Source organism: Mustela nivalis, assembly GCF_964662115.1.
Source record: "Mustela nivalis genome assembly, chromosome: 5".
In the NCBI taxonomy this organism is placed as follows: domain Eukaryota; kingdom Metazoa; phylum Chordata; class Mammalia; order Carnivora; family Mustelidae; genus Mustela; species Mustela nivalis.
In genome coordinates this window covers 91,201,293-91,215,376 of record NC_139024.1, presented here as the reverse complement: position 1 = coordinate 91,215,376, position 14,084 = coordinate 91,201,293, and the positions used below count along the sequence as shown (strand labels likewise).

General features: G+C 46.9%; 1 protein-coding gene across 1 annotated transcript; it reads left to right on the top strand.

Moving 5' to 3' along the window:
- Nucleotides 1–10,253: 10,253 nt before the first annotated feature.
- On the top strand, nucleotides 10,254–11,144 carry LOC309864591 (uncharacterized protein). The gene is made up of 3 exons (XM_082730249.1): nucleotides 10,254–10,485; nucleotides 10,698–10,845; nucleotides 10,987–11,144. Exons 1-3 carry the CDS (start codon nucleotides 10,330–10,332, stop codon nucleotides 11,073–11,075), a joined length of 393 nt encoding a protein of 130 aa, XP_082586375.1. The 5' UTR covers nucleotides 10,254–10,329; the 3' UTR covers nucleotides 11,076–11,144.
- The last annotated feature ends 2,940 nt before the right edge of the window (nucleotides 11,145–14,084 follow it).

The following is a 14,084-nucleotide window of genomic DNA, read 5'->3' as shown; positions in this document are numbered from 1 at the left end:
ATCCAGTCTTTCTTCTGCACATGTCTTTGGTCTGTGGCACATTGATCTGGACCTCATGATGTTCATACGGTTTTGTAAATGGGTTTTCCACCAATTACAACAGGGTAAACATTTCCTTCATTACCGTAAACAAGATAGTGATTAATTTATTATTTTTTAAAATTATTTTTTTAACAAGACAGTGATTATTTTAAAAGCATAAACAGGATCCCATCATCATCTGGAATTTATTTAAACATTAATTTTTTTTAACTACATCCTCTCATAGAACTTTTTCACTCTTCTAAACACTGTGCTGAAGATCGTGAATGTAGATTGGGCACTTCAATTATTTCCTTAGGAGGGTGACGAGAAATGGAATTATTGGGTCAAAATGTACACATATTTAAAAATTGTTTAAACTGCCTTATTAAGGCATAATTGACATACGATAAATTGAACATACTTAAAGTGCTCAATTTCATAATTTTTGACATATGTACACACCCCTAAAACCACCGCCACAATCAAGATAATGAATGTATCCATCACCTTGTAACTTTCTCTGTGCCCCTTGTAATCTCTGCCTCCCTCTGCTCTCCCCATTTCTAGCAACCACGGCTCTGCTTTCTGTCACTATAGATTAGTTAGCATTTTCTAGGGTTTTCTATAAATGGAATCATACAAGGCTTAGTCTTTTTCCTCCTGCTCCTTTATGTAGCATAATTATTTTGAGTTTCATTCATGTTACTGCACTTTATAGAGCACTCACTGCTTCTCCCTAGAGAGGAGTATTCCACTGCATGGATAGGAAGGTGCACACATTTTTAACTCTTGGAGAACACTACCAAATTGTCTGTGGGGACTTCTGGAGACTCATTATTATATAATTGTGGTAATTTGGAGTTGACCACCCCTGAAAGGTGAGGATAGAAGTTCCATTTGTTCCAAGTGCACCATTCTGCTTCCATCATGGGTTACCAGGAAGAAATGAAGATTACCAAGAAGAAAGGCAGGAGAAGGGGGCCAGTGAGGACAGCATTAGGGTTTCGGGGGGTCTGGGGGTTCTTGTTTCAGCCCTCCAAGTCCAGAAGGGATCTGTTTCCTAGATGCTGTGCTCCTTCCCAGCAAAGGAGCCTGCACCAAGCCAGTTTCACTCACAGGTAGCAACAGGTGTTGATGAGCAAGGTAATTGGGACAATACACGTCCTCAGACCACACAGACAAGTGTGTGTGAGGCTCATCTCCTCCCCTATAGCCATGTGCAGACATTGCATCAATACAGACAAATATAACTGTAAATTAGGGAGAACAACAAAACAAAACAAAAAAACACAGCATTTGCTTTGCTATCAGACTGTAAAACCACTTGAGGATAGAATCTGGGGCTGACTCATCTTTCTACACAGCCTTTTGCTCTGGTAAATTCTTGATACATTTTTCTTGAATGCTGTTGACTACATTTTCTTTGAAATGTAACACATCACCTGCCCAGCACTAGAAAGACAGAAATCAGGTGACTGTAGGGAAAATGGGCTGGGGGCTGGGCCCCTTACAGCCAGGGAAGGATACGTCCTCTTGAGGAAGATGAATGTGAGAGTAGCTGGAGTGGATTTTTACATGTCACACACAAACACGTTTACAGACCAACAAAATAAGGAGGGATTGTCATGAAAATTATAGTCCTCGTTTCTGCAGCTGGTCACATGGTTATAGCTGGTACTTATAACTACCTTCTTTTTTTTTTTAAGACTTTATGTATTTATTAGAGAGAGAGAGTGAGAGCACAAGTAGGGGGAGGCCCAGAAAGAGAGGGAGAAGCAGACTCCCCACCGAGCAAGGAGCCCCATATGGGGCTAAATCCCAAGACCCTGAGATCATAACCTGAGCTGTAATCAAGACTCTCAACCGACTGAACCACTCAGGCACCCCTATAAACTACCTTCTTCCACTGCTCATTCTGCATTTCCTTTGTCTTCAGCAAGCAGCTAGGCTAGTCAGGGCCCTTTACCTGATGGGCTGGTCCATACCTTCATTCCGGACCATTCTGTCTGGGCCATTCGTTGTCCCATCTAGATTGGGTCATTGTAGATTTCCATTGACTACCACCAGTCCATAGGTTAGGAACAATGAGGGAGATGTGCAAGGGATACAGTGGCCCCACTGAGGAAAGGCACCCATAAAAGAGCAGTGAAAGAGGTAACAAAGGTTTTCTGGAGGGTTGGGCCTTAAAATAAGCCTTGGAAGAATGAATAGGACCCATCCTGATACAGGATGAGGAGGCAGGGATGAAGGAGCAAAGAGAGAGAAGCAGTGGGTGGGGGAAAAGATGTGCAAAAGGGAGAGTGAGCACACTCACCCCCAGAGGACGAGAAGACCACCAATACAACATGGCTGAAGAATGACTCAGATACTCAAGAGCCTCACTAAGGGGCGGAGCTGGAGAGGCAGGTACAAGCCAGGGCACCATGGACTTTGTACGCCATGTTGGGTGGGCCAAGGGGAGCCATTGAAAGTTTGAATGAGTGACTTCGCTAGCCATATATTTTAGGCAAGGCACTGTTTCTGCCATATAGAAGAGCAAATAAGGAGGATTAGGCCAAATCAGACAGACTAGTTATGAGGGAACAGCAATGATCAATAAAAGAGATGTGAAAGACCTAAAATAAAGGAATGTTGCAGAATTACAAATGAGTATGATGAATATTTCTAAGGCAGAATTGGGAAGGGCTGGTGTTTGATAGCAATGTGATAGCTAAGGGGGAAGAAGAGTCAACAGGGACTCTCAGATTTTCAAAGGTCACTAGGACAGACCAGGGTCATTCATCCCCTTCTCCATCCTCAGAGATCAACAGAGTTCCTAAGCTATAGCCAGTGCTTAATAATATTGCTGAATGGATGAATGAGTCAAAAATAGGGCCACAAAAAAAAAAAAAAAAAATAGGGCCACAGTCTTGCTTAAATGCCCAGCACTTGTATCAACAAAGGGTACAAAATGAATGGTGTCCTGATATGAGGTAGGTGGAGGTCCTTCAGGAACACCTCCGTTTGAGGATGGGCTCCTGTTGAGGGAGGGTGCTAAATGAACCCTCAGCCACAGCAAGGAAGAGAGAATACCAAATAACCACAGGCAGAGGTGACTTGGATCCTTGTCAAATTCAGGCTATCAATAGCTTGTCAGGTCTTGTAAGAGAGGAATCCCAGGAGCTTGACCTAGAAAGAGAAGAAGAGATTTGGAGACTTTGGTTAGCAAAAGAAACTGAACAGGGACAAGGTCAATGTTTACAGAGTCATGAAGTGAATACCAAAACAAAAAGATTCCAGCCCCCTTCTTAGTATAAGAATGTTATCAGAGGTCAACTGAATAGAGACTCTACTTCCTGGAGAAGGGATCACATTGAATTTGGATCCCTGTCTGTGGAGAGGAGGTAAGATCAAAGAAATACAACAGACTTTTAAGGTGTTAAACTGATTATGGCAAATAAAGTTACTAGAAGTTACCTGGGCATTTGTGGCACATCCCTTATATAGGATGGGATAATTAACTACTTTCTCCATCCCTCTCCTTTTTTGTCTTGATTGGGAACTCCTCCATGGGCTTTATAGATCTCCAGTGGGAGCCTTCTCAGCTGAGTGCCTTGAACAAGTTTTTAGACTTTCATTTTCATATTTGTCACCATAGAACAGGCAAAGTAGTTCCAAGGTCCAAGGGTCCATGGAAAGAGGATGGGGAAGATGGAGAAGATATTGTAAATAAGACCCCAGTTCTTCATCCCTGCTATATTCATACCCTTTGTCATGTAACTTCGTAACTTTGTATTATCATCCAAAGCTCTGTCTGGGCTTCGTTTTGGCCAACAAGATAAAGTGAAATTGATGTGTATCAGTTTTGAACCCAGACCTTATGAGGCCTTGTACATTTCTTCCTGCTTTCTTTTGCATCTATCACCACCATGACCTTGGAGGGCTGTTGGGAGACTGAATGAGATACTACACATGTAGTACCCAATAAATGTCAGATTTTATTCTCAGGGACAAAATCCTGTCATTATCTTACAACCAATCAATCTTTCAGAGTTATCCACAGAAAAAGGATGACTCCCTATTGTGAGAATTAAATGAGATAAAGGATGGTGAAGTGTTTTGCATATAGTGAAGAATTCTCTACAGAATAAAATGATGATGGCTGTGTGGGATTGATGAAGGAGAATCAGGCCCCTTATTCTCTGGAGATACTGAGGATTTTCACCCAGAGTTTCACCCATTTTTTCTTTAATTCAAGGCCTGAACTGCGGTTCAGATTGGAGATCTGTGCACCAGATTGCTTAAGAAGGAGACTTGGGACTCCCCTCCAGGACCACCCAGGAGTCTGAGCAGCCACAGGACGCCTGCAGCTTGTTGACTTAAGAATATGAGCCACTGGAATGTACTACACCTGTCTTTACTGGCTACCTAGCCCTGTAGTCCTTCAAGGTGTTTAATTTAATCTGCAGAACTCTATACAGTGGGACCCTCATTCCCTCTGAGCTTATTGCTTGCTTTTATGACATTGAGCTAAGGAAGCTGTAAAATTACAGAGTGTGGGAAAAAGACTGAGAGCCTAACCTTGGTTTGACCACCTACCAACTATGTGGTCTTGAGCAAATCATTTCACTTCTCTAGGCCTCAGTTTCCTGGCCTATAAAATGGGGCTTATAATTTGTACATATCTTTCAAGTTAATGAGAATCAAGAAAACAATTGTGCATTATGCACAGTTATATAAAATACAGAAAATTGTTCATATCATGTCTACTATATTAGATGAGTTAGGCTATCCTCTGCTCCAAGAACACAACAGAGAATCATTTCTTATTCACATAAATCCAAATGTGGATTGGGTGGTTCTTGAGGGCAACTCTCCTCCACGCAGTGATTCAGGGATCCAGGCTCTCTCTATTTGAGATGCTGACATCTCAACATCTGAGTTGCCCTGGATTATGGACAAAGAGAAGGAGAGTGATTTATCCAGGATGTTGTTAAAATCCATGCCTGGGGGTGGTCATCAATCACTTCTGCCTACATCCCACTGGCAGAACCCAATCATGTGGCCCAACCTAACTGTAAGTGAGAGTGAGAAGTTTAGGGGAGCCCATGGACCAATTGGTGAATACCACTGTCTCTGCTATACTCGCACTAATGGCAAGGGATTCACATGTTTGGGAAACTTCAGGACAAAGTAAAAAGACCTTAGAATCAGACAAGCTAAGGTTCAAATCCAAGCTTTGTTGCATACAAGCTATATGACATTGAGCAGTGCTTAACTTTTCAGAGCCTCAGTTTCTTCATCTTTAAAATGGGAGAGTTATGGGGTGCCTGGGTGGCTCAGTTGGTTGAACATCTGACTCTTGGTTTCACCTCAGGTCCTGACCTCAACGTCATGGGATTGGGCCCCAAGTTGGGCTCTGCGCTCAGTAGAGGAGTTTGCTTGAGATTCCCTCTCTCTCTCTTCCTGTCCCTCTGCCCCTCCTCCCCCTCATTCTAGAGTGAATAAATGAATCTTTACAAAGAAAAAAAATGAGAATGTTAATAGAACCTACCTCACAGTTTTGCTATAACTACTATATGAGGTAATGGATGTAAAGTGGTTTTTATCTGACACATAATAAATGTTTAATAAATGGTGGATGTTTATTCTTATTCTAATCTCTGAATCTTGAAACTGCTCCTTCATTTCTGTGACTATGAATGACAGCTTGAGAAGGAAAGATCTTAACACGGACCAACTCCCATCTTAGAGACACGGTATTGCTAGTAGAACATGACGAAAATGACATTCAGAAGGAAGAAATCATCTGAGGGTTATTCATTTTTCAAATAAGTAGCTTGTACTGTGGTCCAGGTGCCAATGACCAGAGTATCTATGTGCAAATTAGGAAAGAAGCACTTCTTGGTGTATCACAATCCAATGGGGCCCATTGCCTGATGAATGTGGATTTTACTCACTTCTCAAGCCAAGCACTCTTGTGCAGTGACCAACATGCACAACTGTACCCACAAGCCCTGTCCTACTCTTGAGGAGCTTACTGGGAAGCTCTGGGAAGATAAATCCACAGCAAATCAACTCCATTTCCCAGTGGAACAGAGAAGAGAGAGCAAATACTTTTGTGGATACTCACTCCAGGGTCTGCTGGTAGAAGACTTATGTTCAAGCAGCATGATCACAGCTCGCTTAGGGGGGGTATAGCTCAGTGGTAGAGCATTTGACTGCACAGCTCGCTTAGGGAGTTGAATGTCTTCCCAGAAAGTAGAGAGATAATGTCAGGAATTTTAAACAGTGGAAGAGCCAAGACGACAAAGTTGCCCTTTCTTTCTTCTCTTTCTTCCTACAAACTAGCCTGTCTCAGAGTGCACTGCCTTTCAGACTTGGATGGTCTCTGCAGGGTTAAAAAGATTCGGTTGCCTTTGGTCTTCCTGACTGGGGTCAGTCACAGCCCAAGATACAGAAGTTAAATCACTTTAGCTTGGTCTAGTTGAGATGTGCATTACATCCTCCCTGAGGAAGCCTGGGGAACCTGTTTTCCAGTCCCTCCGCAACTCTCTTACAGGTTGTTTACTTTGGAGAACTCATTTAAACTCCCTATGCCTCAGTTTCCCCTACCATAGAATGAATATGGGATACTAATCACAAGTGTATGGAGGGGGACAAGTAAGAACATTGTGAGCTTTGAAAATTATTAACAGACGTTATATATAAACACAAATACATAGAGATTATTGTTATGTGTGTAAGTGGTAAAACTCTACAGTAATTAGCAGTCATATTTTCTATGAAATATCTTAAGAAAGTACTTTTACATATTTGTTCTAAGCACTTTCTCCAAGAGAGGACAAAGTAGCCCTTAGAATGTGATACTAAAAATTACCGTAAGCTACAAATAAGAGAAGCTAGAAAAAGGGTAGCACCAGTGATGAAGAAGTTTCATTTTTTTTCTCATATAACAAAATGTACAAGAAGGCTTCTAGTACTAGTACAGTACTAGCCCTACGGCCATACTCTCCAAGACCCAAGCTCTTTCTGTCTATCCTCCCAACCATTCTTAGCTTAGCTGTGCTCAGGGTCAAAATAACCTCCAGCATTACATTCTCATTTCAGGCAGGAAAAAGGACAGGGACAAAAGGAACCTCCATCCCCATTTGGGAGTTCTACTGGATTGGGCAAAGAAGTGTCACATGACAACTTTTTACCGAAAAGGAAGCTGGGAAATGTAGGTTTTTAGCTGTTTTGTTTTGTTTTTTAAGATTTTATTTATTTATTTGAGAGAAAGAAAGAGAGAGACCTTGAGCAGAGGGAGGGACAGAGGGAAAGAGAAAAGCAGACTCTCTGTCCTGCAGGGAGCCTGATGCAGGACTCCATCCCAGGACCCTGGGATCATGACCTGAGCAGAAGGCAGATGCTTAACCTACTCAGCCACTCAGATTCCCCACAACCACATGGCTCTGATAGCTGTGAAGAAGAGAATTATGGGTATTAGGTAGACACCTATGGTGTAAACCAGATGATTTCGGTGACCATTTGATTGAAATAAGGATTAAAATTTGATAATAAAAATATATGGGGTAATGGCCCATATCAATCAGCTACTTCCACAATGAAGCCTTACCATCGTAAACATCAAGGGACCACCACAGGTCAGCTAAGTGGCTCTGCCAATCTTGACTGGTCACATGTCTGGGGATTGGCTGGTACTTCGTCAATCTAGAGTGGCATTGGATGCGACAACTAGGGTGACTTGACTCTGCACCTCAGTGTAAACCCTTTACAACAGGCTAGCTTATGCCTGTTGTCATGGAGGTGATAGATGCAATAGAGAGCAAGAAGAAACATACAAGGCCTCATGAGGTCTAGGTTCAGAACCCATACATGTCAATTTCACTTTCTCCTGTTGGCCAAAACAAGTTCATGCCTAAGCCCAGCCTTGGAGGACGATACAAAGTTACATGACAAAGCCCACGGATACAGCAGGGATGAAGAATTAGGCTCAGATTTATAATCTTCCCCCATCCACTTTCCATGGACCCTCTGACCTGGAAGCTAAAAGAGAGATTATCCAAAAAGGATTCTCCAGGCAGTAGGGTTCATCACATTCTCACTCACTCCCAGGTCTGCTGATTGAAGAGTTATGTCCAAGCAGCGTGATCACTTTATTTCTCACAGCTCGCTTTGGGAGTTGAATGTCTTCCCAGAAAGTAGAGAGATAACGTCAGGATTTTTAAACAGTGCAAGAGCCAAGACGACAAAGAACTGCATCAAGGTTAGCAGGGGGAATACAAATCCTTTAGCTGCAGAAATGGCCCTTCACCTGAACTTGGCTCTTCACCTAAACTTGGAACTAACATACAACTGAACCTGTTTCAAAGCTGCCTTTTCTGCACAGTACTGCTATTGTGCAGTGGGTGGTACGGATTTAGCTAACCCTACAAAATCCATTTCCCTGGACACATCCTGCAAGGTTTCTCTGACTGCTGGTGGTAAAACACCTAAATGGAGCTCATTCGTCAAATAGTGCTGTCATTCAGCCCCATTCCTCCTAGAGGCACAGACTGGAGGGGAGAATTTCTCCTCTGGGGTCTTGCGCTAGTCTGTTCATGGTCTTGTAAGTCCCAGCAAGGAGAGAGGGAAACACGGGGGCAAATAAAAGTGTCCAAAGGAAACAGCCAAATGTACAGAAATGGTGCTTTAAGACCAGCTTCAGGAGAACATGACAAGGACCTTCTTTCTCTACAGAGGAGAACAAGTATGCAGTCAGCATAGGATTTTGCACTAGGGTAAAGTGGAATGGGTTGTAAGAGGACTGATTTTCACCTTAGATAAGTGAGAACCCCTCTCTAGGCCTCGGTTTCCCCAAATGAGCTTCTGGAACTGGGTGTAACGGAGGTCTCTTCCAGCCTTTTGAATCTGTGTCTGGGAAAAACCAGAAAGGCAGCAGCTCAAGGAATTTGTACAGGATCGTGCATGGGTCCTCCCCAAGGGGAAGAAGATGGCAGGCGAGCTTGGCATCCAGATGATGGGGAGAAAAGAGCTCCCAGCCCTGGGAAGCAGGTACTTAACAATAAGCCCTGAAGGGGCAGTGGGGTATGTCTGCTGCGTCCAAGAGAGAGGGAAGGGACCCAGGGAGGGTATATTTTGGAGAAGAGGGATTCGGAAAACAAGCTTTGCTTTAGAACTCCAGAGGAACTGGGACACGGAACGCTCTGTGATATGTGTGGGCAATGTCCCCTGCAGAGAGGCTCCGCTCCCAGGCCAAAAGGGTGACCATGTCCGGCAGGGACAGCCACACGGCATTTTTGAACCTGACGTGCAGTTCCAAGAGGTGAATGGATTATTGTATTTAGTAATTCCATGTGGGAGTTCACAACCCTTAAATTAATTGGATCTAAATATCCACTCATTGATCAAACAGGAGCCAGTCACTCACTGTGGGCCACGGGGGTGTTTGGTTCCCTTCCTGGCTCCACGATGTGGATGACAAACGCCATCAGCTCTCCGCCGCAGGTGGAGCTCCCAGCCAGGGAGGCACAGCGGAGCCTCCGAGCAGTTCTGACCGGAAATGCAACAGGTCAACCTTCTGTTTCCCCACCCTCACTTCTAGACCAAATTTCCTGCCCTGAAACGCTGTCTGTGGCCAGACCCAGTAGCGAGGAGGAGGAGAAGAAAAAGAAAAAGAAGAAGCGGGGGGGCAGGGCGGGGGCGGGGGAGGTTGGGAAGGAGAAGGAGTGAAGAAAAAGAAAAAAAGAAAAAGGACTTTTAAAATTAGTGTAGTAGGATATGGGGCCGGTGGGAGGAGGGATGAGAAGGAGGATCTTGGAAGGGCTCCAGCCATTTTATTCCAACATTTTCATTCCGGTTTGGAGGTCTGGGACACATTGATTCACAACTTTATAGCTCTCATTCAGTGTTGATTTATGGGTTGACCAATCTGGGCCTAATCAGTTGGAGAAGGATTGGTTTTGGGGTCCAATAATGTTATATTTATGAGCCCGTGAAGTGCACCACGGCGGCGGCCCTGCTTGGATTCACTAGCACACAACTTCTAAGATCTCAAAGAGGGGAGTTCACAGACTATTTTCTGCTCCCAGATCAGGCTTAAAGCTCCTCTTTACATTAAAGGCTTCTGGTGTCATTTCGTATTTAAACTCCGAACTGCCTGCCCGTAAATCTTTCACAACCGTGAACAACTCTGACGGTTTTGAATGTTCCCGGTTCTGCCTGCCTGTCACTTTCCGCCTCCCCCCTTTCTTTCGACTCTGGCAATAAGGAGCCGGAGCCCAGAGCCTGGCTGGCTTCCCTGCCGCGGCAGAGAGGCGGCCGATGGGCCGATGTGCTCAGGGAGAGGCCCGGCCAAGGCCACGCAGAGTTCAGCGGGTTATCGCGCTCTTCCGGCTTGAGTTGCGGTTACTCTGGTTCAGTAACTCTAAAGAAATGAGCGGCCCGAATAGACAGGAACTAGTTGAGAAGCCTGCCTTGGTGAGGAGGAAACAGAGGTAGTCAGTCATATCACAAGCAGCTCCGTGCTTCTCTTCGAGGGAAAAGACCTTTACCTTGTCGCTCGTGGGAGTCTGTTCTCTGGCCGCCTCCTCAGTCAGTCCTCCTGGGGCCGCGCAGGAGCGACCCAGGCTGGGGACCAGCAGGAAAGGCCTTGACCCCCTAATTCACCTTTGGGTGTCTCCTGACAATAGGTTCGCCTCCTGGTTCATCCTGGGAAGACAGGAATCAAGCCACAGAAAGACCACTCGGAGAAGTCACAAGCATCTGACGGGGTAAAGGGAGAAGAAACCTGCAAATTCTCAATTTCACAGTTGGAACCCTATGGAGAGGACCTTGTAGGTGGGCCTCTAAAAGAGGAGTCTTCAGTCTCCTGGGCAGATCGTTTACTGTCATTGGTGGGGAAGGCCAATGTATTGTCCTGACTGGGGATCAGCAAACTGTTTGCAAAGGATTAGACGGGAAATATTTTTGGCTTTGCAGGGCACATCCGGTCTCTGTCACCTAAGCTGCTGTCCCTGCTGTTGCTGCTTTCACAATGTAAAAATCACCCTTCACTCCCAGACCGATGAGAACAGATCATGGGCCACAATTAGCTTGACCCCTGTTAACAAAAAAAAACAAAACAAAAAAAAATTGTTTTTTCATTTAAAATTCTGGATCCATCCTGCATGTGCATACGTGTATGTTAAGCGTGTAACCAGCCTCAGGGGCAAAGCAAAGGCGTTGGAGGAAGTGGACTGTTCTGGGCTGTCCCATCTCACCCCTGGGAAGAGTCACTCAGGAAGCCAGGAAGTGCTGTGGTTAGAAGGACACAGGACTCAGGAGACGGTAGCTGCCAGCCCAGCCCAGCTGCTCATCGCTGGGCAGCCCCGAGCCAAACACCAACAGGTGAAGGGGGTCAGACCAGATGCCATCCAAGCGCTCCCCAACATGTGGTATTCCCTGCAGCTCTCTCAAACACTTTGGGGAACAAGGTGGGACGAAAGAGGAAGGAACAAGTAAAATCCGTTAGATCTGTTCACTGCAGCTCAAAGCACGGCCGAGTTTGAGATGACGCCCCCCCCGCCCCACCCCATCGGAAAGCCCACTTTGGGGAGCAGCTGCCTGGCACACTCCCTGCCTGGGGAGACCACGAGGAAGGCCAGGCCTGGGAGCGCCGACCACCTCTGCCATGCTCACCACGGAAACGAGTTATGCGGCCCGCGCGCTGCGCCAAGAATCCGGGCAGCTGAATGAGCCATGCCATTGTGGGCAGACACCGAGGCTCCCAGAAAACAAGCAAAGGCGAGGCCTGGAAGCTACAGCGGAGGCAGGTCGTCATGACCTTCCCTCCTGGGCCAGCACCAGACTGGCGGACGGACAGGTCTTCCTCTCCATCCAGGCGGGGCGGGCAGTGCTCAGGAAGCAAGAGGTGGAGCCCCCACACTGCCGGACTGGACCCCGGGGACTGCTCCCCCTCCCACAGCGGAGCTCTCCAGCAACATCTGCTGAGCACCAGCTCTGGGTCTGAAGGGTGCTGGGTGTAGTGGGGATGGGGGTGGGGGGCAGGATACAGTGTCTGCTCCAGAAGGGACGGCCGGGCCAGCAGAGCGCCCTCCAGAGAGCACGTGGGTAGTAGAGACAACACTGGGTGCGTTCTGGAGGAAGATGGGAGCCAAGAGCCTTGGGAGATGCTCCTGGTGGCCTCTCAGCAGAGGCTTTGCACATTTGCTTTGTGGAAATGGTTTGAGCCCGCTGGGTACTGGCCAGCCTCATGCGTGGGTACTGGCCAGCCTCACAGTACTCGCTGGGTACTGGTCAGCCAAGGTTAGAGTCAGCCTGCCTGCTGCATGCTAGGGTCCTTGCTTTATAGGAGACTTAAAAATGCCCCTGAGACTTGAGATGCTAATACTGGCCCCTGAGAGGCTTGTGGAAATCCTTGCATTTTCTGGTCCTCCAAGCATATTGTTTGCTTCAGTCAGGTGGCCCAAGGGGGTAAGGAGCGGGGGAAACAAAATACAATTGAAGCTAAGTCACCTGTACATGCAATATAGTTAATGACATTGACCTTAAAGGTACTTCAGAGACACCAAGTTGGCACAACCCTTCCGGCCTCTCTCCTCATCCACTCTTCCCTGTACCTAGTCTTGTCCTCCCACATCTCCTCTTCCTCCCAAGCCCAACATGTATGACAGCATTGGGGTTGTGGGGTGGGGGGAAGGGAGAGCCCCTTGCTTTCCGGTTTATTATTCCAGTGATGGCATTTTCTCACTTGTCCAGGGACCTATAACTTCCGGAGAGCAACTCAGCTGTCACTTTGGGGGAGACTCACCAGCCAAAGGCCATTCAGCAACCCCGGGTTTTTAACATACTTCTGAAAGGAAGAGGTCCAATCAATGGGATAGGCAGCCCTAGGTGGCGGCAGGGCCGGGACACCGGAGACAGACAGATCCTGGCTCTGTCAGTTACCAGCTGTGCGACCGTGGGCAAGCCACACAATCTCCTTGTACCACGATTTCCTGATCAATGAAATGAGTATTATAGGATCTTGCTCCCAACCTTGCCCACAGGGTTGCTATGAGACGTGAATAAGATCTGGCTTGTAGATAGAGTACCCAGCACAGAGCTGGTGCATGATAGGAGCCCAATAAGTGTTAGTGCCTATGTCCTTTAGATAAAGGAATACGTCCAAGGGCAAGTCCCAGGGCTGCTTCCTGTCTCCCAGAGTGGCAACGCTCATCGCTAAACTACTACTATCCAAGACCCAACAAAGGTTGCAAAACCCGTCCTATCTTTCGAGGACAGTCTCACAATTGCACCCCCATACTGGGAAGTAGTATCCAATGAGAGAGCCAGGTTGCGTGAGCCCACCTGGGGCTGGGTCCTGAGGGTCATCCATCCCTCTCTGGCTGGCATGGGCTCTGCCCATGTGGGCCTCCAGGGGGCCTGCTTCCCTGTGCTCCCAAGGCCAATGGAGCTGACTGTGCGACAACTGCTTTCTTTTGCTATACCACTGCTCTGACTCACATTGCTGCTAGCACTGTCTTTGGCCTATCTGGTGTCAGTTGTGCTCTGTCCTGTGTCATCGGGGCAAAGGGTCTACAGTCTGCATTTCCCAGACTCCCTCCAACGGGAGCTTCCAGCTAGTTTCTAGGAGAGGGAGGCACTGGCTGAGAGCCAGAAGGTAGGGGGAGGGGAGAAGCAACTCCCTCCCTTCCTCCTGCTGCTCTCTGGTGGGGGTCTCAGGTCCTGGTGACAGCACTAGTGATATTCACAGGGGACAGTGACAGTGGCAGGGCCTAAGGCCTGGCGGTGTCACTCCCAATCTCCTGCTGAGGCAGCTCAGCTCTTTTGTCCCAACTTTGGGATCACTGGGGTCCTGCACTCCCTTGGCTGCCCCAGCCCAGGGCTGGTGGTGCTTTCCTGCACTTACTCATCTTGGGCCACCTGAACCTGCCCTCCATGCTCCTCCAGACCCTTCCAACACCCTTGTTTCCAATCCCCAAAAGAGCCCCTCGGTGGGCAAAACTTAGATGGCTTCTGTTTCCTGATCAGACCCAGACTTATACACCATCTGAGGGACGGTCAAGATTCCTCCC

What these genes read in the sequence shown, in the direction of transcription:
- LOC309864591 (XM_082730249.1), top strand. Translation starts at nt 10,330, where the DNA reads ATGGGCCGATGTGCTCAGGGAGAGGCCCGGCCAAGGCCACGCAGAGTT. An exon ending in TAGTTGAGAAGCCTGCCTTG is followed by an intron (nt 10,486 to 10,697) that starts GTGAGGAGGAAA and finishes TCCTGACAATAG; the next exon opens with GTTCGCCTCCTGGTTCATCC. An exon ending in CTATGGAGAGGACCTTGTAG is followed by an intron (nt 10,846 to 10,986) that starts GTGGGCCTCTAA and finishes TTGGCTTTGCAG; the next exon opens with GGCACATCCGGTCTCTGTCA.